Source organism: Sander lucioperca, chromosome 8, assembly GCF_008315115.2.
Source record: "Sander lucioperca isolate FBNREF2018 chromosome 8, SLUC_FBN_1.2, whole genome shotgun sequence".
NCBI classification, from domain to species: Eukaryota; Metazoa; Chordata; class Actinopteri; order Perciformes; family Percidae; genus Sander; species Sander lucioperca.
Window position 1 is genome coordinate 38,593,279 of NC_050180.1, and position 24,100 is coordinate 38,617,378.

General features: G+C 40.4%; 1 protein-coding gene across 3 annotated transcripts; it reads left to right on the forward strand.

The window, feature by feature from the left end:
- The first annotated feature begins 33 nt into the window (after positions 1-33).
- On the forward strand, positions 34-23,938 carry LOC116061240 (probable ribonuclease ZC3H12C). 3 transcript variants are annotated; one of them, XM_031315350.2, is made up of 6 exons: positions 34-231; positions 17,843-18,736; positions 19,015-19,154; positions 19,294-19,528; positions 19,959-20,065; positions 20,369-23,938. In XM_031315350.2, the coding sequence occupies exons 2-6, from the start codon at positions 17,955-17,957 to the stop codon at positions 21,871-21,873; spliced, it is 2,769 nt and encodes a 922-aa protein (XP_031171210.1). In that variant the 5' UTR covers positions 34-231; positions 17,843-17,954; the 3' UTR covers positions 21,874-23,938. The 3 variants fall into 3 exon arrangements, with proteins under 3 accessions (XP_031171210.1, XP_035859691.1, XP_031171286.1); XM_036003798.1 differs by lacking the exon at positions 34-231 and adding an exon at positions 8,996-9,528; XM_031315426.2 differs by lacking the exon at positions 34-231 and having other exon boundaries at positions 17,713-18,736.
- The last annotated feature ends 162 nt before the right edge of the window (positions 23,939-24,100 follow it).

Here is a 24,100-nt window from a genome sequence, read left to right on the forward strand (position 1 = left end):
CTATGATGCCAAAAAAAAGCTGCTTGCATCGCGGACTGATGCGGGTCGTGGCCGCTGGGAGGAGACGTCAGGCAGGTAGGCTACAAGATGGAAACAGTAGCTCTGTTATAACTCTCCGCACATGCAGCAAGCAACTACATGTATGAAATATTCCGACTTTGTCAGCTTCTCATTCAGCCGGCAGCTTCAGTCACCAGGACGGAATGGATGCCACGTAGCCTAAAGTAGTAAGTAGGCTAAGTTATGACCTGTCATTCCTCTTTCCTTTTCTTTTCTTTTTAAATCGATTCGCGACACTTTTATATTTCAGACGTAAGGAACCTACATTTCATGCCACTAAAGAATATAAAAACGCCACTTTGTTTTGCAGGGATACTTAATAGGAAGTTAAAACCACGATAAAGTAAAAATTATGAAGTTTGTAGTCATAGGAACAACTTCAGTTCTTGCAGGAATATCATCGCCACAGATTTTAAAAACCCCACAAAATTATATTGTAGTGAAACCACACGAGCTATAGTTAGGTCCAATCAATTAATTGTCTATTTACTATTGACCACTTTTACTATTCTACCACAATACAGTTCAGGCGTAGAAGCCAAAAATAATAACTTAGAAGTAAAACCGTTAAGGACCTTTTTTTGTCTTTATGCAATGTAATTATTCAAAATGTGACTTAATTTAGTTCAATCAAACAACAAGTTCAGTTTGCTTTGCTCTTTTCTACACACACACACACACACACACACACACGCACACACACACACACACACACACACACACACACACACACACACACACACACACACACGGACACACTGTTCCTTGTTCTTATATGCAAAGTAGGTGGATGTCCTGACTGTTGAAACAGAGCAAAATATTTGGCTTTTGACAGCTACATGTCCTAATGTCATAGCTGAATGGTTTAGTCACTCAACACAGCTGACTGAAACACCACAAGCCACACTCAGGGGGTTGACAGCTGTGATGATAAAACAGGAAAGATGATCTGTGACATCATTCAGTCATGTTTCCGACACAAAGCAAACACCTTTAAAAATATTCACTTAGTTTTTTCTCCCTTAAAGCAACAACTTATTTGTACCTCATGTCATGTCAGAGTGTAGTACACAGTACACATAGTCCAAGGTTTTTGCATCGCTGTGGTTGTTTAGCTGTTTTGTCTCCACACCTAGGCATTTTGTTATGAATAATTGCTGCAACACTTCAGCACTAAGAAACATGACTCATGTTAAAGTTTTATATTGAAATCTTAGATATTGTAATATTTATTTATTATATGAAGATTATATGTCCTTTTGAGCAAAATGTCCATCTCTGCTGACTTCACATGAGTTTTTTAGCAGATTTTATTTTCGAAGCATGGATAGGAAAACATTTTTTTATTTGCAATGTAATAATTCATAAGAAGTGATGTTCTTTTCTGATAAATGTTTTCTCCGCTGTCGTATTGGTCCATGTGGGCTGGGCTCTTGTATGTGCGTAACGTGAAAGTGTACCAATTTGAAGTCAATACTAATATACAAATAAATAATATATATGCATAAGCCCATATACACTGCTATGTGTGTCATGACTGCAGGTTCTGAGGAAACAAGAAAACTTAAAGGGTTGGTTCATTTAAATGAAAAAAAGAACATACTGTACATTATTTTCTCACGTGCCTCTGCATGGTGGCATCAAGCAGTACAGATAGTTTTAGTTTTATTTATCTCATTTTTCAGATTTCCTTCTATATTTCCAACCCCAATACAATAGAGATGAGTGGAATTCCATCTGTTGTTGTGCTCACAGCATTGAAAAACTAAACGTAAAATAACATCACAATCAATATCCTTTGTTACTCTGAATAATCGGAATTTAGAAAACAGTTTACACAAAGTTTGCGGAGACATTGATCTCAGAGGTGAGTTACTCAGAAGCTGGGAAAGTAAAACCAAAACAATTGGAGAATATATTTGGTTGAACCAGACCCCTTAAAGTCTTTTTGAACCGCTGCTATTGTACATTTTGATTGAATGATTGTAGAAAAGTGACACCTTTAGTAATATTATGTACTAATACACTCTATATAGGGCCATTTTTCATGATGGGTGCTTCTACTTTGATATTTTAAGAACATTTTGAGGCTAAAAAACGACCTTAGGTTTACTGTTGAGGACTTTTACTTATAGTTGAGTATTTTATATTGTGTTAGTGGTACTATTAATTAAGTGAAAGATCTGATTAGTCTGAAATAGCCTCTTCACAGTATTTGACCAAACCAGCAGCAAAAAGTGTGAGTCCAACAATATAAAATTATTTATTTCCTGCACTTTTCTCATCGATAGTTGGTCAAAATGCTGTTAAAATCTGAGAGGAAGCACTGATGTGTGCTTTCAGATGTTAGTCTGTGTTGTGCATTTGCATCCATGCATGCTCTGCATGTCCTTATGTGCCCTTTTACCCTGTTTGCCTGCTGCAGTGAGCTCTAGACATGACTGTGGACTGCTGGGCGGGACATGTGTGTGTCTCTGAGTGTGTGTAAATGTGCATGTGTCAGCAGGAGCAGGACAGCGGCACGCTCCCATTGAAAAGGAATGGGGGGATGTGGGGCTGGATGACGTTTGGCCCGGCAGCTGGGAGCTGCTCCGTTCTTTTGTTCCTCTTTGACCCCGCTGACCCGGCACTCGCCCCAGTGTCACAAACACACACACACACACACACACACACACACACCTGCATGCGGCCAGACACATGGTCGCACTTACGCACACACACAAGCATGCACAATACACACCACAGACACACACACTGCAGTATTCAGGCCTGGCCCTGTGGGGACGATCTATCATGACTTAATCAGGGAGCTGTGTGTGTGTGTGTGTGTGTGTGTGTGCGTGTGTGTGTGTGTGTGTGTGTGTGTGTGCGTGCGTGTGTGCGTGCGTGTGTGACTCGCTGTATGTACTCTATGAAAGATATTTTATCGTCTTTAGAGCTGTAAAGTTGTAATTCCATGACGTTTCCCTTACTTACCATAATCACGTTAAAGCACCTCTGTGACTAAACAATGCTTCCCCTTGATAGTTTTTCATTGTCGAAAAATTCCCAGATTTTCCTTACCTTGCATGGCAGCTGGATTAGCACCCTATCACGAGAGAGAATTGCGGGATCACATATCACATGATCCAATCAGCATGTAATGAGGAACTGCTGGCAACTACGGGCGTGGTCTAGGTGTGTGATGGCCACGACTGTTTTTTCAAAACAACAATGGCATACTTGGAAGACAGATGGTTTATCCAATCACCTGTCGGGTATTTTTTTGAAGTAGCCTGCCATTTTCCAAACAGTTTCCAATGACGGTTTCTTTGATGGTTCTGTGTTAACAAACCATTTGGCACGTCAGCTTAAGATTTTCCCTGACTCGCTAGGAAAATTTACTGATGTTCTCTTTATGGAATAAACCTCTCAAAATCACATTGGGCTCCATTAAGCCCAGAAACTTCAGGAAGTCTGGAACATTTTTAACCAAAAATACAGTTTTCTAAACACATTTTTCATCTTTTCCATAGTTAATCCTCCACATTCTTTCAAAGTATAGACAGAAGAATGGAGGTCATAGCAGTGTTCATTTTCTACTAAACTTGTAATGTTTGCTCGTTGACAATAGGCAGAAGTGTCTTGTGTAATTGTGCTGGGAAACACATGGTTGAAGTGTGTGTGTGTGTGTGTGTGTGTGTGTGTGTGTGTGTGTGTATGATTTCCCAGCAAACAGTTCAATCTAATGACTAGAATCTTCTGAAACGATTAATAGCTTTATTGTTTAACTCATCCATCAACCACACATCACACATTTTGCAGGATCCAGATTATCAAATGTGAAGTTACGCTGCTTTTCTCTGTATTATATGATTATAAATTGAATATCTTTGGGTTTTAGACTGTTAGTCGATGAAAATAACCCATAGTTGCTGTTCCTCTTTGAAAACTACAATTCCAAAGATGCTGACCGGTTGCCGCGGAGGTTTTATTGGCCTGAGTTATGTGGTAAATCTCAGCAATGTGTCTTGCTTTGTGTGGCTGCTGAATCACTCCATCTCCATTACACCAAACACGAGCCAGTGTGAACAGCAGGTGGTGTGCGCGTGAGTGTGTGTATGTGTATGTGTGTGTGCGCGCGCACATGTTTTCATGCTGCCTCCTTGCCTCCTTAAGTGACCCAGAGGGCACTAGGCCTAAGGGCAACTTTTTGTGTCTTCAAAGTCCTCGGTGACCCTGTCCCATCCCCCTCTACACACACACACACACACACACACACACACACACACACACACACACACACACACACTGGTCTGGTTTGTTTGGCTACCCTCTCCATAGGTAGGAGCATGTGTGGGGGCTGTTAGTATAGCATTATGCCTGTTAAGTGTGCGTGTGTGTGGATGATACCAGCTGGACCTCTTCCTCACCCTGTATCCACCTCTCAGGCCTTGTTAAGGGGCTGGAGTAATCCCTGCTGCCTGGATCAGTACTTACCCAGTGGGCTGAAGACAGAGCTGCTGCAGCCTCTGCTCCTGCTGTTTCTTTACTGGCACACATTCATCCATCCCCCTGCCTAGATTATCTTCACATGTTCTCTGTCTTCTGTCCTTTCTCTTTTTTTTCTCGTCACCCACGTCAATGTGAAAAAGAGTTACACATAACCCTGACTGTGATCAAGCATGTTAGAATTATTTTCTGGAGAGGATTGTTTTAGGGATTGCAGGTTTACAGACTCCATTGCTAATTTTGTTCATGTTCATAAATCACTTATCAAATGTTCATAAAATCCACAAGAATGTGCTAATAGCCTAATAACTTGTGTGGTTGCATTCAGACTAGAGGCGGTGTTATTCACATTTTGTGCACATTGCCTCAGCAAGACGGCCTTGTGTTCGAGTCCACGAATTGGCCAAAGAATTTCTGTGTTGATTATCCTCTTTGTCCTCCGGTATCCTCCCATTCCAAAGATTCCCTTAAAGATTTTAAATGTATTGATTCATCTGCTAGTTAATAAGTCAGTGTGTTGTACATTATACATAAAATTAACACATATTTTCTCCAAAAACAAGTCAAACTTGAATATTCAGTATTACTGTAATATGAATTTCAGGACTGTATGCATCCATTTTAGATTAAATAATTATGTATGGACTTCAATAATATAAGATCAAAGTTTAATCAAAGGGGGATTGTGCCCTATGGTGTGTTAACACAGCAATACACCGGAAAATGAATGCAAAGGATAATTTCCCTGCAGAACTAATTTATTTAATAAAGGTACATTCCAAAGTGTGATCATTGTGAATTAGGTAGGGTGCAAACATAAAGAAAAGCTTATTAAAAAAAAACATAGATCCATTTTTGATAATATTTTACTAACAAAAACAAACAAAAAGTTGGCTCAGAACTGCAATAACATACTTTTACTTTCATGTCAGATTTGGTGGCACTTCCATATGTTTCCGCTTTTGTTTGAGGTAGAATAGCCACACAGGTCAAACAGAACTCCTCAGATTTATCTTGGGTAAACAGCAGCAGCACTGTGCCGCGCTGCGTTCGAGAGGCTTGGTAAGGTGCAGGCAGGCGGCGGGGAGCAGGACACCTGTTCTTCCTGCGACTAGAAGCAGATGGTCCACATGGGTCCTGCTCCCCGAGGGGAAAACCTGTCAGCTGAGCCCCAATTAAAGAGTCACTGCAAGTCAGAGAGGAGCAGGAGTGGGGGTTGTAGATAGAGAGTAGAGAAGAAAATCAGTCTAATTATAAAATTACTATAAATTAACTAACTTGTAATTGTAATACAGATACTGTTTGATTTATTAATATCCTAGGCCTCTTTTTTTCTTTAATTCTGCAGTGACTTAGTGCCCACCACACACTGCAATGACCCTGACTACATACTGTAGATTTAAGACAAATTATGAAACTACTTGCCTTAAGCCAATCCCTGTTATGCAGTTTATATTCCCATGTACAAATTAGTTTTTATGGTATTTGTTTAAATTTTTTTTCTTTTCTTGTAAATTGTAAAAGCTTATGGGCTTGTGTGAGAAATATGGATTTGAATGAAGTTAGCATAATGATCTAATATGCATGTTAACTAAAATGCCAAAAAAAAGCTATACTATTTGACCCTATAATACCTTGTGAAATATATAAACTTAAAAAAACTTTACAAGAGTAAAAGCCTTAAAGTGTAACTGAGCTTAATAATGTAACTGACTGCTACATCATGTAACGATGTCCAAATTAACGATGTCCAAATTATTTAGCATCTTTATATTATTACCTTAGCAAGCAATTATTGCATAGGGTTTATTCATGAAGTACTTTATGTAAAATACAATACACTAATAAAGCATAATGTCTGACGTGATATATATGTTTGTGTTTGTGATGTTGTTTTGTTATGCCGGTGAAACAGTGTACGCCATCATTATAACCTTGTGATTAACAGTTTTAACATATCACTGCTTGCTGACTCACTTCGGCTTCGGTCTGATTTTGAAAGATGAGAAAAACCACTGACAGAATTTCCAAGTACATATTAGTTCTATATATAACCTACAGTTATTTGCAAAAATGTTGTCTACTTCTAAGGTAAAAAATGTTTCTCTCTGTGCATACCAACCAATATGAATAGATTTGATTGCACATAACATATTCACCTAAATGTTCAGTCGTTCAGGGACATTCAGTTGTTGTAGCAGTACAAGTACATAGAAACTATACAAGTAGTCTTTGGAGACACAATTACATGCAAAAGTAATGGTATGATTAATAGCAGCAGAATCAACACGTCTAAGAGGGACCTATATATATAAGAATATAATGCAATAGTCAATGTAACACATTAACATAATATAGTATAATATGGTACATTATGATATAGTAAAGGATATGATACATAGTATAAGGTGAAGTGTAGTAATATAGTACTGCACAACATAATGTATAGTACAACAATATAACATAGTAAACAATATTATACGTTTTTATTTAAACTTAGTGTAACTGTTTACACAGTTTTCCACTCATACGTAAGAATAATTTGGCGAAAGAAGTCAACATTTTAAATTTTTTTAAATCAGGCCACGTGATGTAGTTGAGGCCAAATGGACACTAGGCAAATTTGCATATACAATACCAATAACATTTACTGTAATAACTTTAAATGAATGCTCAACCCTGATAAAATAAATGTTACTTAAATGGGAACTGTGCCCATCAGATTTGCATGTTCTGGGTTCAGGGAACGTTTACTGAGCATGCAAAGGACTGCATCACGCTTCTTTAGAATGTTTGCCAGGCTGGCAACAAGCCATTGGGGCCAGTTGCCAAAGTTGACAGAATCAATTGGTGTTGCCATTCCCATATTTGAGTAATAAAACTGACACTAAAAGCAGTTAAACACATTTAACAGGATACACACACACCACACACACACACACACACACACACACACACACGCACACACACACACACACACACACACACACACACACACACACACACACACACACACACACACACACACACACACACACACACAAACGCATGCATGTAATACACTTTGAATAGGGCCATTTTTCATATGAGGGCTTTCACTTTTGATATTTTAAGGATATTTTGAGGCTAACAAACAAACTTCTACTTAGGACTTCTACTTATAATTGAGTATTTTTATATTGTGTTATTGGTACTTCCAATTAAGTGAAAGATCTCAATAGCCCTCAGCTAAAAAGTTGAGAATATTTTAACTTTTATGTGTGTCCAAAAAAAACGGAACATGCGGTGCCAGAGAGGCCGTACAGGTTACATACTTAAGGTTAATACATGTATTCCCTTGCTCTGAAATGATAGAATACTATCTCCTCTTCAGTAAAGTAATGCTCCATGATTTACTTAATTTTGTTTTATTTGGTAATTTACATTACTGTAATATTGTCTGCACAATGATTCAATTTCTTCTTGACAGGTTGGCAATGTTGGGAGAAAAAAATTAACCTCCTCCTTTCTGAAGGTAAAATGGCCTGGTAACTGGAGCTGTTTAAGTCCAGCCTGACAGGCAGCCAGTCTTTGTTTCTGCCATCCTCTGAGCCTACAAGTAATACCCCTCCTCACAATCTGAGGCCTTTGAAAATATGCAGCAATTTTCTCAGGGCTGTGTCCAAACAGTAGTGCCCTACTCTTGCTTTTTCCCCTTTCTTTTCTCTCTTTTCCTTCTTTTTTCCTTTTCTGCATCTTGTTAGTTTAAAGGTTTTTTCCCCTCACAGCTTCCTTCCTTCCCCACCTGCTAACTTTACGTCAGACATATACACACTCGCACGCACGCACGCACGCACACACACACACACACACACACACACACACACACACACACACACACACACACACACACACACACATAAACACACACACAAGCGCTTACATTCCAAACACCCGTTTTGAGAGCACACATTACTTTTAACATAATTCGCCTCATTGTCAGAGTCAAACCAATCCCCCACTGATGAAACAAAGAGGTCGAAGGCGGCAGCCGTCCCCAGTGGGCCAGGTGTTCCGCAGGGCTCAATTCTGGGTCCTGTTTTTTTTTTCACTCGCTCTTTCTCCTCATATATCTGTATTTGTGTGTGTGTGTGTGTGTGTGTGTGTGTGTGTGTGTGTGTGTGTGTGTGTGTGTGTGTGTAATGGCCCTGAGCATGGTGAGTGTGTGTGCAGCTGCCCGCTGAGGGCCCTCCTTTGTGTCCCCCTCCCCACCATTGTCAACTCACGCCTTCTCGTCCATTCATGGCTCAAGCCGGCGAATGGGGTGGTGTGTTGTGTGTGTGTGTGTGTGTGTGTGTGTGTGTGTGTGTGTGTTTGTTGTCTGTGATGTTTTGGGTAAAGGGGGGGGTGTGTGTGGGGGGGAGGGGCGGGGGGGGAGAGATATCCTAGCTTATGTTATTGTCCCTTTCTATTGGTGGAGTGGTGGGTGACAGAATAAGCTTTGGTGAAGACAGGTTGTGGTCAGATTTCTGCGTTGGTATTGGTCAGGAGGCAGCACCAGTGTGAGGAGGAGGATTGTAGATGCTTTCCACTCCATCTGTTGTCAGTCACACTGCTCAACCTGCAGCCTCAGGAAACTGCACTCTGCTGCTCAACCAAAAAGAAGAGTTTGAAAGCTGATCTCTTAGGATTGCTGCTAAACTCAACCAGGAAACTAATTTTGCTCAGCCCCACTTGGATTGACAGCTTTACATTCTCCAACTCTTTAGATACTGGATACTAGAGATTGGATACTGAGATTTGACTTGATTTTTGAGGGATTTTGTCATAAATCTGGGTTTACTTTACCAGCACCATTATTGGGAACTTCCCCCTAACGTTTGTCTGACTTATGCTTTGTTGTTGGAATGACCAAAGGCAGCATTCCAGGAGAGAAATTGTAGGAGTTCTTGCCTTTTCTCTGTTTTGCTGCCTTGCTGTTTCTTTTGGAGCTGCGTGGTAAGTGTTTTCCTTTTGTTCTTCTTGTGCTTTGCCCTGGGTTAGCCTCAGTTTTGCATGGTAAAGAATATTAAGAACACTGTTATCGTGCTTTGCCATGGGTCACTTACAGTAATCAGCAGCAATAGGTCTATATGCAGATGTGACCGAAATGCTCATATGTGGTGTAATGCTGCACTTACAGAGTTAGCTAAACAAAGAAACTCCAAGTTCCAAAGTTGTGATGATTGTGTTATTTTGTATCTAGCTCAAATCTGTTTAACAAAACATTCAAACGGTTGAATTTATAGACAGATAATGCCCAATTAAAGAATAGTTTGTTTTAGCCACGCTAGTAGCAGATAGCAATGTCCGTCCGTTCACCACTTCCAGAATGAAATGCCTCAAATCAACTATTGGATGTGTTAAAAACAATTGTGGAAAAATGTGGTTTATAGGAATGTTTTGCTCACTTTGGAAGGTTTTAGTGTAGATGTACAGTATAAAGTTTGTTCACAAGTGAAATTGAGACAGATAAAAAGGCTTTGTGTGGTTTTCAACCAGGGCTTCTTGGGGGATTCCTTGGGGTTCTCCCACAGCATGATGAATAGTTTAATTTCACTCCAATTTAATTAATCCAAAATCAATAAGAAAATGTTGTATTGATGAGAGTGGAACCAGATATGATGAATGATTCTAGATCCCCACATATGACATGTGACATGGTGCTCCTGGGTTCAGTTAGCAACAGAGAGGCAGAACAGACGTAACTGACTGAGAGTCTGCACAACTCTGAGGTGAAAGTAAGTGCTACCCACAACCCCTATCCAAAAAGGTTACACGACAGACAGTGGTGATATGTATCACTGAGGATGAATCTGGACACCACCAGTTGCAGATGCTTTCAGGGAGGTCCCCTGTGACTTCAGCAGGCATCTGTTGCCCCCGCTGCCGATATTTACCCCCACCCCCACCCTCTACACCCCCTTTGTCCCCCTCCCAGCCAGTCGCTGGTGTGGCAGACTGGCTCAATGCCGGGCTCAGCCGGCAAATGGCAGCCATGCGGGAGCCCTGAGGGACTGGTCAGGGTCTGGACTCGTGGGAGCTCATCCCTCCGTACACCCCCAAGGGGGCTAACCCCGGATCATGACACATACAGAGATACTCACAGTGCAGAAGCAGTGCAGGCAGGCTGGGTCACTGAGGTGGAGGCTGCAGCATCTGCTCACTATGGAAAGACTCAGGCCCCCCTCCCACTAAACCCATCCAGAAATTATTTGGTAGATGAGTTATTTTTTCTGTATAATATGTTCATAAAGATTTCGATTCAAAATCACAAAAAGTCACTAAATAGATTTTTTACTTTCTTTACTAGAAATATTTCTCAATGTCTGAAGTATCAACCAAAATAAATTAAAATACTCTTTATTAGCCTCCTACATTATTGTGGTGCATGTATTATTTTTGTCTTCTTCAAAATGTAAAGACAAATAAAAAATGTCACGTTGAGTCTGGAAAAGCTTATAAAACATTTCATAATAAAAAAAATATTTTATCAGCTAAGCATCAAATTTGGCACAATAGTGGCTTGTAGATTATTGTAGTTCATTAATTGTTGATTTGTGACATTGTTAGAATTCTTTTTTTTTGCTCTAGACTTATCCTGGACATTTTGCAATATTCTGCAGCAGCCACTATATTCATAGTATTATTTGCTGCCAAAAGATTATTAATAAACGCAAGACTACATTACAATAGCACAGACTACATTACTATAGTGATGATGGTTTAGCATTAAAAGGCAAAATATATTTGTATTATACAATGTATTATAAGTATTTGGTTCTTTAGTGGGTGTTGTAACTTCTTCTCAACAAAACCATGAATACTATGTGAATACATTTATTTACCTTGTTTGTTTTACATATTTTTTCTAAAACTCACAGTCACAGTGGGACACTAAAAGCCATACTGACTGCGATGATCACACATACAGTAGTTGACTGCTTCTGACTGGGTGATTTACACTTGCTGTGTCACTTTCATATTTCTGCTGACTCCTCAAAGATTCCGTCTGGCGACCTGTGACCGAGGCTGGTGTGACTGCTGCATCACCAGGCATCATGTGCATGTGTGTGTGTGTGTTGGTGGGGGTGAACGGGTTTAAAATGCCCCAGCCTCCGTCTGTGCACACTGCTCGGGCCGGGAGAACAATACTCCCGTCACAGGAGGACAGATTGGGAGGCAGCTGCATTGTTGAATGACGGCAAGCCAGACACACTTCTTCCCCCCCATCCCCTCACACACACAAAAACACACTCTCACTCTTTCCTTTTGTGCTTCTTTTGTTGTTGCGGACTAAATTATTCTAGCTCTTTTGTGGCATTCAGGGTGACAAACAGTGCCGCAGCAGCTTAGACATCGGGGTCGGGACATTAAGAGGCCCCTGCTTTCCGGTGCTTTAGCCTGAGATCCAAGAGACTCCTCATTACAACTGTCGCTATATAAATATAATATAACCACACATACACATTCATACAAAGTCTGAAATTAACTCTTCTTAATTAGTTTGCAGAGTCTGGTTGATAATAATTTTTTTGGGCTTAAATAAAATATGTGATGGACATTACTTTTAAAGCCATTTCCTGTTCAGGTGCCACGTTATTCTTAATTTAAAGCAAGACTATGTCACTTTTGAAACAAAGAGTAACACAAGCTTGCTCTTACAAATGAAATGCTGAAATCCTTTGTGATAAAAAAAATTGGAAAAAATGGAAATTTCACTTCATCCACTTTATAGTCTCGCATCGCCAGACCTTGCTCCACAGTGCTGCGGAGGAGGGTCTGGCTAGTCCACGCAGCATTCTGGGATGGGAGAAAAACCTGCTCTGGTTTATTGGCATTTCTTTAAACCAATCACAATCGTCTTGGGCGGTGCTAAGCACCGGGAAAAGCTGCGGCGCCTCTGCAAAATAGCCTCGGGAAGGAACTAGTTTAGGTGGAACGTGTATGTTCAAAAGTTGCTTTAGTTGTGCGAGAGAAAACTCAGATTGGACAGATAGTCTAGCTAGCTGTCTGGATTTACCCTGCAGAGATCTGAGGAGCAGTTAACCATAGTCCTCATAAATCCACCGGAGTTTAAAATACCAACACAAAGAAAGCGGAAGGTAACGGACATCCGGCTGAAAAGAGTTAAATCTGGCAGAATTCGACGGCAACGGAACAATCCCGGAAGTAGAATGTCATTGATATAGACCATCCACTTTATAACTGTTTTTACCAGAAGACAAGTTTGCTGTTTCCTGCTTTTGGTCCTTGTTCCCCTTGTTCTGACTCCGGTCAGCTAATGACGATGTCTTTAAAGCAACTGTCTCAAGAGAATCATGTAAAACTTGGTGCACCTTAATTCCACAGTTTGTGACCACAGTGTCTGCTGTTCAGCAAGGTTACATAGTCTTACTATATATTTCCTTCTGTTTCACATATATGTTGCTGTATGTTTTCGGAGGCTTCACACTGCTCTGTCAGATTAAAGTTAAGTTTCAGCTAACGTCAGGATGGTTTACTGTCCAAACAACAAATCTGAGATGCTTCCACTTTGTCCAAAGCATGATAATAGACAATCAAAAGCGTTTTTTTTTGTTTGAAAAGGACCTTAAATGCTTTCATTTCATCATTGCAGCATTTTAGTAATCATCAACTACTCTCATGAAGTAGACGAGTAGCAGACTAATCGCCGGAAATATATATCATACTTCTTTTCAGCCAATAACTGATCAGTTTTTGTCGAAAAGGTCTCAAATACAACCAGTAAAGGGTTAACTAATGTATGCGGGACCCACCTGGAGGTAGGTGAAACAGCAGAGTCCTCGATTGGCTCTGAAAGGCTGTTTACAAATGAGCTGTGATCTGATTGGACTAAACCAGACTAATGCAGGCATGTCTGAGCTGGAGATAACTGTCTCTTTCTTGCAAGGATAGCGGGCGTCTTCCTTCTCTAAATACCTTAAATTCTGTTTATTTAACATGACATAACAGAAAATAATTCTTCAAACAAATCTATCTTCAACAACAACCACCTTTTTAAGTTATGTCCACCTTCGGTCGATTGTCGTCTGCCTACTTTGTTCACTCTGTTGGCGCTTCTCCTCACTAACTTTGGCACACTGTTGATTGTAGCATTGGGACGTACAGCCACGTTTCTTTCTACTTTAGCATCCCACACTGTACAGTGTTAAAGTCACACATGACAACTATGATTATTGACCATTGACCATTGTCAACAAGACCTACCCACAGCGCCACCAGCTGCATATCTGCTGCAGAAGCATTGCCACTGCTTTATTACAGCACCGTGCTAAAACCACAGATAAACTATTAGTCTACAATTCTGTGACTATTCTGTTGACCTTTCTGTGAAACCCCTAGCCTGCAGTTACAAAGCTTTTCACAGACCTGGGAGCAGTTAAATGCTTTGGAAGTACCCTTGATGGGTATTTCCAAAGATAAACAACCCAACACACAAACACACTGACCCTGGTTTTTGTTTGTGGTTTGAACGAGTGTTAAAAGCATTGAATCCAGTTATCAATTCACTGGTCGTTGACTTTCAATTCCTTTGTGCACTAAAAAGACAAGTATAGGAAACTAGAAGAATGACCTTACCCATTATTAAATTTTTTTATAATCTGCAACACAATAAACAAAAGCCCTGAAGCTGTAGTGAGGGCAAATGATGCATTGAACAAAGGATAAACGTTTAAGGAAGCTTAAAGTAAGCCTCTGTTAAGTATAGTTGCTATGTATTTATGTAGGAGTTATGTGTGTGCTTGTTGTGATGTATGGGTGTGTTTGTGAGATGTGGGAGAAAAGGATCATGTTGTTTATTTAAAGAGGTCACTAAGCAATGTCCTACCACACCAGATCCCTCTTTGTTTTATCCAATCCGTGGACCCTCACAGAGCCAGTGGGCAACACTTCTGTAAAGAAAGAGAGACTGTAATGACCGTTAGGGGTTCATTCAAATTGCTCTCATAACTAAAACTGAAAGGCTTATAATTCCTGCCTGGACTTCAGTGTAAGGTGTTCATTGCTAGGTGCTCATGTTATAAATAATCTGATTCAAATTCATAAATATCACTTAGTGTTTAATTTCAAGAATGTGAATTTGTAAGGCACCACTTTAACATTTTTTAGTTGAAATTAAACAAACTGCATTGATGGTCTTTTAATGGAGTTTTAAAGGAACATACCAGTGTTTATGCACATTTAAGACTGTTATAACAAGTCATGTCGGCAATGGTCTGATTGATCTTTCTGCACTTGTAATACTCATACTTGTAACACACAAACCAGCAGAAATCCCATAATGTAACACTCTTTAAGTAACAGGCTCACAATGTGCTGTTGTAAATGGGAAAATGTCCTGTTTTCTAATATAATATGACGGACACTTTTTCAGATGTAATTTTCAGAAAAAACCATGATCTCATCATTTAGTCAAATGTAGTATTTTCTTGCCTGTAGATAACACATACCTGCAGGTCAAAAAACTCCCACTGCTGTTGCTTTTGTTGTCGTTATGTGGTGCAGGTTGGACAGGAACAGCAGCTTGTGCTGAGGCTTTGGAAATGTCGGCTGTTTCAGGTGATTTGCATCAGTGACGCTGTATTTCCTTGTCTTCTTTTTTTGTTAAAGTTACTTATTGCATATGAATAAGAAGGGATTGTTTTGAAAATATGTCCAAACTGGAGTTTCATCTTTAAATGGCCACTTTGAAATATGAAATTGAACTTTGTCGGTTACAACAATTATAATGGTCACCTGCTCTTTTAAAGAGTAACTACATCTTCAAATGTTGCTATATCCTGTCCTTCAACCACATTTAACTATTTTTTTTGATTTATTTGTGTTGAGTAATAATTATTCTTATTTGGACATTTGGGGTAGTTAGTTACTCTTTAAATATTACTGTTCACAATAAGATTTACTTAATGTCTCAAGTCAGACCATTTCTTTAAAGAATTCTGGCAAAGTAAGGATTCATAAATAACTCAGGCTTAAGCTTAAGCCTTCATGCTAACATACAGTATGTATCCAAGGCTTTGTCAAGAAACTTTGTTGATTCTCCAGTTAGTAATCAGAATTAGACCTAGTTCGTGATGCTGTTTTATTAAATTGAATCCATGTGCAAGCAATTCTGCTCATCATTATATTTTTGCACATTTGAATACTGTGTTTTAGCCTGAAGCCATTGCACCACAAGGTTCTGAATGTGTTGCATTGGGCAACAAACCCATCATGGTATGTAAACTGAGAAGTTAATGCTTGCATAGATTAGGTAACCAGAGAGTCTGCCTGTGGCTCAGACAAGCCACAGCACGTTATTGTGTTATTCTCACGCAACTGTAATTAAAAATACAAAGCAATATATTGTTTAAAATAAAATACATGCGTATGGCAGTCAGAGTTCTGACATTTATTTAGTTTGTGTAAAGCACTTAAAATCATAGACTATCCATATTTATGAGATTTAAAGAAAACAATTTTGTCACCCAGCCCTGTATTGGGAAAATATTCTTGGCAGCAGTTTTTGTTCCTTGGCTGAGCCTACATGTCTGCAATATGAGATATGATTCTTGGCAAAAGTCTTCAGTAATTACATACGTCAGTAATGTGGTTTGGCATCACTTGAACATGGCTCAGGTGTCTGGTATTTTGCCTCTAGTCTAATTGATGTTTCTTTGACGACAAAGATCCTCGCTGCTAATATGTAAATCAGTAGAAGTGGGAGGGCAGGTAAGTGTGGTACAGGATCCTTAAAGCGTAACTCTCGCCAAAATGCAACCTATGGTCTTTTTGTGAATGTACCCGAGTCAAACTTTCGTTTAAAAGCATATTTAGAATGGAAGCGTCACTTTTAAGATTTACTGTATTCTTGTTTTTCGGTCAAATGGTCTTTTGAATGGGAGTCCTAGGGGCACTTTTATGCTAGCCTCAAAATAGCTATTTTTAAAACACTGAGAAGGTATGACACAACATGAAACTTTGCTCGAAGTATCGCCAGGGGCTTTACACACATTAACTTGAGCATTGATAACATTGTTTGTGTACACAGAGTTTACTAAACAGAAAGGTTTTGAGCAACTCACTGTAGCTATTGTTCTTCCGGTTGCCGTCCATCGAGCCAGTCAAAAATAGTCGAGGGAGGAGAGTAAAGATGGAAAGCTCCAAAAGCTTAGTTACATATAAATGCACGGATAATTTGTTGTTTTGTTGTTAGTGAAACACAATATTGATCTTATAATATTGATAGTTGAAAAAGGAGGCTCATATAAGAATGACATTTCCTCCTATGGAGTCCATTCATTCGCATTCGGAGATCGCCTATTTTGGACTGGGAAAATGTCGGATAGCGTAAACAACAACTGCTAACGTGAGTTGCTCAAAACCTTTCTTTTTAGTGAACTCTGTGTACACAAACAATGTTCTCAATGCTTGCGTTCATGTGTAGAGCCCCTGGTGATACTTCGAGCAAAGTTTCATGTTGTGTCGAGCCTTCTTAGTGTTTTTTTAAAAATAGCTATTTTGAGGCTAGCATAAAAGTGCCCTTAGCTCTCCAATTCAAAAGGCCATTTGACCGAAAAACGAGAATACAATAAATCTTAAAAGTGACGCTTCCGTCCTAAATATGCTTTTAAACGAAAGTTTGATTCGGGTACATTCACAAAAAGACCCTAGGTTGCATTTTTGTGAGACTTACGCTTTAAATCATTTACTCCTGTTAAAGGTTAGTATTTGCATCATCACGGTACTTTGCGTTTAAGACCTGTATTTTTTGTTTTGTTTTTTTGGCTCAATTCTGCTGAGAAATCTTAATATGTAAATGCTGGCAGACTTTTCATGGGAAGTGGTGCTCCTATGGACTCTACTTATTTTCTGTTACTGATGAAGACGGTATCTCTAAGTTTTTGCTGAGCTTGCTGAGCTGGCAGGGAAAAGCAGAGTAAAGCGACCTTTCAACTTGTTGAAGAGATTTCTTTCTTAAGAATGTGGCCAAACTGTATACTGAATGTTTTTACATCTGGCTGATATCTGATCTGATCCAATGTGAGCCAGATCACCTTCAGATCTGATAGAATCCTGATTGCAATACGTCCTGCCTAAATTTACACATGGCATTAACAGGCATTTTCAATATTCAGATAACATATCAGATGCAGATCACATGGTAATACGAAGTGTAAATGCAGATGATTCATTCCTGCATACTCTTCATCACTTTTATGCAGTCCTTGCATGAATTTAACCAGTCACTTCTTGTCTCTCCCTCAAGCTTCACTCCAAAGACCAGTCACTGAGCTGTTAACTACCAGCAGTAACAGTGGGGTCTGTCAGGTGTCCGGGAGCTCACGGAGGGTGTGGAGCTGGATGTATGAGACAGCTTCATGGGCGTGAAAAACCATCTGGAGGATGGGACAGGCCACATCCTCAGCCTGGGGCTGGATCTAGACTACCTCCATGTGGAAGGTGCTAAGCGGCAGGTCAGCCTGAGCACTGTGAGGGATCCTGGGAATATAGGGGTCTTAAAGGTCAAAGCTGGTGCCCCGAGTAACAGCGGTAACAGTATTGGTAGTAGTAGCACAAGTTTTAGTACTAATTCAATCTGTAGCAGCAGTAGTAGTTGCAGTAACTTCTCAGACAGTGATGATGAACGGCTCCAGAATGGGTCTGGTTCAGAATCTCAATACCCTCAGCAAGACCAGCCTCACCTACAGCACCAGGAGTCATCTTCAGTCTTTCAGACAGTCAGGCTGGACCTGGCACCAAACCGATCCCCTGGAGACCCCCCACAGCCAGAAACATCATCCTCCACTGACCCTGTCACAGACTACCGCGCCAAGGTGGAGTTTGCTCTCAAGCTTGGCTACTCTGAGGAGCTGGTGCTGCTGGTGCTGAGGAAACTGGGCCCAGACGCACTCATCAACGACATGCTGGGCGAGCTGGTCAAACTGGGAACCAAGACAGAGATGGAGCAACAAAGAGGTTTGACTGTCTCCCAGTCTCCCTCCTTCTCTTTGTCATCTGCTTTGGTCTGCTCCTCCTCCTCCTCTTCTTCCTTCTCCAACTCCTCTCCGGACTCCTGTCGGCTGCTGTGTCCGTCGCAACTGCTGGAGGACAAAGAAAACCTTCGGCCCGTTGTGGTGGATGGGAGCAATGTAGCCATGAGGTGAGGAAGATAACCATGGATAGCCACATTTTACATGATGACTGCACTGATGCTTCACTCAGTGAAGAAAATCCCATGTCTTAGAGTAGGGGAAGAGTGGCTATTTACTACCATGACTAATTTATGACAAAACAACAATGCCTTCCTTTTTTTTTAATGGTCAAATGAAACAATGAACTACCGATATTTTTAAAAGTTTTAAATTTTGGTGGTAGGACAACTCTTTCGTTTGTGTTCACATCACTGAGTGTCTTTAACGTGCCTTTCTGCTCTTGCAGTCATGGAAATAAGGAAGTGTTCTCCTGTCAAGGCATCCAGCTGGCCGTTGATTGGTTCTTGGAGCAAGGCCACCGTGACATCACTGTTTTTGTCCCTGCCTGGAGAAAAGAGCAATCACGACCTGATGCTCTCATCACAGGTAACGGCTAGTCAGCTACTATAGATTTAAAGTATTCTTCTTCGGGATTGATTTCTTATCGTCATCAATACCAAATGGAAGATTTATCAACTTTCTTGTCCTTTCTTTATGTCTAACTGTATCCCGTCTCTTTCTTCAGACCAAGAGATCCTACGGCGACTAGAGAAAGAGAAGATTCTGGTCTTCACCCCATCTCGCCGCGTGCAGGGACGCCGTGTGGTTTGCTACGATGATCGATTCATCGTCAAACTGGCCTACGAGTCAGACGGCATCATTGTTTCCAATGACAACTACCGTGACCTAGCCAATGAGAAGCCAGAGTGGAAGAAATTCATTGATGAGCGTCTACTGATGTACTCCTTTGTAAACGACAAGTAAGCAACTCATACCAAAGGAGAACAAATTCTATTGGAGTGAAGAAAAGAGAAAAGTGCTAATACCTTTAGAAATTACATTACAGAAAATCCTTTAGTTGCATTTTGCCTGCCACAAGTCACTAAAAGGAGATAATACTATAAAAACTAACGTAGAAAGTAAGAAAACGGAGCCTCTGTTTTGGAAAAGTCATAATAGACTAAAGACGGAGGCTTTGCTGCTACTCATTAGCCATTAAAATAAAAAGCCTTAACTTTAACTTTTGTCCAGTGTGTGTCCGAACCACTAAAGAACATTTGTAAAAGATAGCTGGTATCCCTCTAACTTTTACACAATCCATTTTTGAAGGGAAATTATCTGAGGATTTCCTATTTAATGACCTATTTACTGTATGTTTGTTCGGGGTTAATCTATTAACTGTGTATTTAGGTTCATGCCACCAGATGACCCACTGGGACGCCACGGACCCAGTCTGGAGAACTTCCTGAGGAAGAGGCCTATTGTTCCTGAACACAGGAAGCAGCCATGTCCTTATGGTAAAAATATGCAGCAGTTATATGCTTGAGTGTTTGTGCTGCAAATTGTATTTTTGCACCAATTAGCACCTTCACTTGGTTTTCTAGATACATTCCTGTATTTTAAGAAATAAATAACAAAAGGAATTATCCTTAAGTATGTTATTCAACCTCTTTTGTTTTTATGCTAGAGAGGTTAACTTTGCTCTAGAGCAGTGGAATTAACAGAGATACAAAAGATGCAAATATTATCCTCTAAGATGTTATAAAACATTTTCATTCCAGCACATTAATGACAAATGCTTCTCTTTTTTCGTCTTTTAGGGAAGAAGTGCACATATGGCCACAAGTGCAAGTTTTACCACCCTGAAAGGGGTAGCCAGCCCCAGCGTGCCGTGGCTGATGAGCTCCGTGCCAGTGCCAAAATGTCATCAGTAGCTTCTAGGGGTCTACTGGAAGATGCCCTGATGGTGAAGAGCCAAAGTTCTGGTCAACCAGAAGGAATGGCTGAGGCCGAGCCAAGTCGGGGCACTCCAAAGAAACAGCCAAGCCCCAGCCTTCGGAGCTCCTTCACTGACCTCTTGGAGGACAAGCTTCGGATCAAGTCCAAAGTGGAAGGACGTAGGGGAAGCAACAGCAGCAGCAGCAGCAGTAGCTGTAGCAGTAGCTTTCTAGGGTATCCTGCTCCAGGGGGGGGGCCTTCATCAGGAAGCTTTGATCGATGGGAGCACCCTGGGGGAAGTGGTGGAGGCAGCTTGAGGGTTGCTGGAGCATCTGGACCAAGCCAGACTGAAACTTACCACAGATGTGAGTCTCCAGAGCTGGGCTACAGCTCACTGGTAAAGGCCTACTCTAGCCTCAGTCTGGTAGTGCCACAGAGTCCTGAGTGCTTCTTCCCAGCTGATCTGCGAGCTGGATCGCTGCTGTCAGACTGTAGCAGTGAAGGCAGTGCCAGCTCAGACTCTTTCTCCCCTGACCCTCTGTTAGACGATGGTTCCAAATGCCACCATCACCACCACCATCCTCACCACCATCATCACTGCTCTGGCCACCCTGTAAGCCGTGTTCCTCCTGGACTGGGCCAGCATGCTCCTCATAGCTATCCTGTTCCTCAAGCACTACGGAGACAACATGGTTTTGGCTTGGAAGACCCCCCATCTTCTGTTACCTCTCATGTATCTCCACGTCCCTTCAAGTCCCCTTCACCCTACATCCCACCCCACCTTCGGCATCCATTGCTGAGCAGTTTCCCAGGGGAATTCCCAGCTCGTTCACCCCAAACATCCACTGCTCACTCCCACTCTCAGAGCAATTTGATGGGCTCCCTTTGGCAGGAAGGTGGGCTCCAGGACCCCGAAGTGTACAAAGGGTCACCACTACATTCCCGAAGAAACCACTCAGGGCTAAACCAACAACCACAGCATCAGATAAACTGGGACCCCCATTACCAGCAGCCCCCTAAGCCTTGCTATGATCCATATGGCTTCCAGAGCCTTCCAGAAGTTCATGAGAAGGCTTGGCACTCTCCTTGGGGCAGGCAAGCCCATTCATCACCCCGTGGCCTTTCAGCATCCAGTCTTCCACCTCTCCCTCAGCTGTCCCTTCCATCCATCACTAACCACAAAAGCCACCTGTCCTCAGTGCCCCAGCAACAGGAACCCCCTGTCTTGGGTCAATACCAGGACCTTAGAGAGAGGGTGTTTGTTAACTTGTGCCGCATCTTCCCTCCAGACTTGGTGAGGATGGTGATGACCAGGAACCCTCATGTGGTGGATGCTCAGGAGCTTGCAGCTGCGATTCTGATGGAGAAATCGCAGCACTGTTCTTGAATTAAGCCAGAAGGTGGAGTTACAGCCTAATCTCAACTGGGCTCACTTCTGCAGGTTTATTTCTTGTTATTATCTTAATTATTAAAGTCAGGTTGGACATGCACAAACCAAAAGCACAAGATATGAAGTTCATTTAGCTGGATTAATGGACTGCATAATTTCATAACAGGGAAGTTGTCTCATTATGTTTAATGGTATTTTTGTAAAGGGAAATTGCCATATTTTTCAGTGAATATGCCTGCTATTTCAGCACTTAAGATCAGGGAAAGTTGGGGTTCAATGTGCATTTTGTGAGCTATTTTGGGTTATGAGTAAATATCTAAAGGTAGTGTGCTAAGGGAGGCTTTTAATTTGTTTTAAGGGTGACAGTGTTGTTTATTTTAAATTAATTTATTTGTTATATTTTAAGTTATTTTGATGATTTCTTTTAAATGATTCGGTTTTTGGCACTTTTTATGTTATTGCTGTGTTTCCTTGGCAATCATATCAGGGTATAGGTATATCTAAAATTCCTATTTACCATCTGAGCGAAATACTTCTGTTTTCCAGTCACGAAGATGATGACAGCGTAGGTTATGTAAAATAATATATTTAATCGTGAAATTTCATTACACATCACAAATATATTCCTACCTTATTTTATGGTCGAATTAGCTAAACAAACGGATCAAGGGTTTCTCTCTAGACTGGCAGGTGGCCGATCAGATGCTGTGGTGAGATTTTGTGGATTTCCCCCACACGGAAGTGAAAGTCAAGCGGCACCGACAAAGAAGATAGCAAAAACTCCACTTGAAAACCCCAAGCTGTTGTTCACTTTTGAATACGTTTATTTCCTCTGCTAAGAGCCCTGTCAGCTGACTTCATAGTTCATCAGCTTTCAGTACTATTTGTTTTTAAACATCCCCTCAGTTCTTTTCCATCTTTAAACCATATCAAAATTCTAAATCATATGAAGGTGGCTGTGGAGAGCACCAGAAATGTTTAGGGTTCAAAGAAGATTGTTGGTATTATTTAGATTTTAATTTAAAATATGTGTTAATTTATTAGCTTTCAATGTGTGTGAATGTCTGTCTTGCATGAGACACAGGGTCTCCGTTGTCAGTGGTGATATGATGAGGAGGGTTTAGCCGCCTCAAATAGGGTAAAACTCTTTTGTACCCTTCTGTTAAATAGATCCACAGCTTTGCAGTAAAAGACAGGAACAGACTGGCAAGAGTTGGGAAACACCTTCCTCCCACAGACTATGTTACCAGACACTTAATATCATGGGGACACCTATAGATAGTAGTTTTTAGGTCTACAAACTTTTCTCAGATGCGCTAATAATCTCATTGGTTGAATTAAAACTCAGTTGTTTAGTAAAGAAAGAAACTTTAAGAAAAATACAAAAATATAAGCGGTAATAACTTGAATTCATTCATTACCATCAAGGACATGAACTAATTACCTTAGTTAGACAGCAATAAGCTAATAGTTTCAACTTGGCAAGTCTAAATTATTTTATTATTTTAATTTTAGATTTATCAGAGTAATGTACTAGGACTGCAACTAACAATTATTTCCATTACTAATTATCTGTTAAAATAATGAATTTGTATTAATCACTTCATAAATTAAATCGCTTAAATGTCCAAACGTGCAATAAAGTACAACCAAAAGTAAATATTATAACTAATTTGACGTAATTTTAAACTAAGCATCTTTCCTTTTTATCTGCCTTCTCTTTCAAAGTATTTTTAGGTTGTCATCTCTTAATGTTAAGCACTTTGAACTGTATTTGTTGTATGAAATAGTAATATTCTTATTTTTATTATTATCTCCACCAATGGGATTATTTTAATGTCTGAGGAAGTGTTTGTAAAGCTAAACTAACTCTTGCCTGGTCTCTTTATTGATACAAATTGTATCCTATACACTTTTTTAAACAAGATCAATGTTATATATGAGAATATTTAAACAAAAAATATTTCGAGTTGAATATTTTGAGTATTTGTGGCAGACTTTGTCACCTATGGACATAGCCTTTATTTATAGGGGGTATTTTATTCCCTTTTTCCAAGTGCAGGAAAGAGAAAGTCTCTTATGCACTTTTTTGGAGACCGTTTATATTGTCAGTGAACTGAAAGCATGGTACTGTGTAGCCCAAAAAAAACTCAATCGGGTTAGAGGTTGAGTCGGCTTAACCATGGTGAAAAGCAGATCATTTCCGTGGTTAAAGGTGTTAAAA

Coding starts and splice junctions, on each gene's coding strand:
- LOC116061240 (XM_031315350.2), top strand. CDS start 17,955: ATGGGCGTGAAAAACCATCTGGAGGATGGGACAGGCCACATCCTCAGC. Junction 19,155..19,293: donor ACCTGATGCTCTCATCACAG/GTAACGGCTAGT, acceptor CTCTTTCTTCAG/ACCAAGAGATCCTACGGCGA. Junction 20,066..20,368: donor GAAGCAGCCATGTCCTTATG/GTAAAAATATGC, acceptor TTCGTCTTTTAG/GGAAGAAGTGCACATATGGC.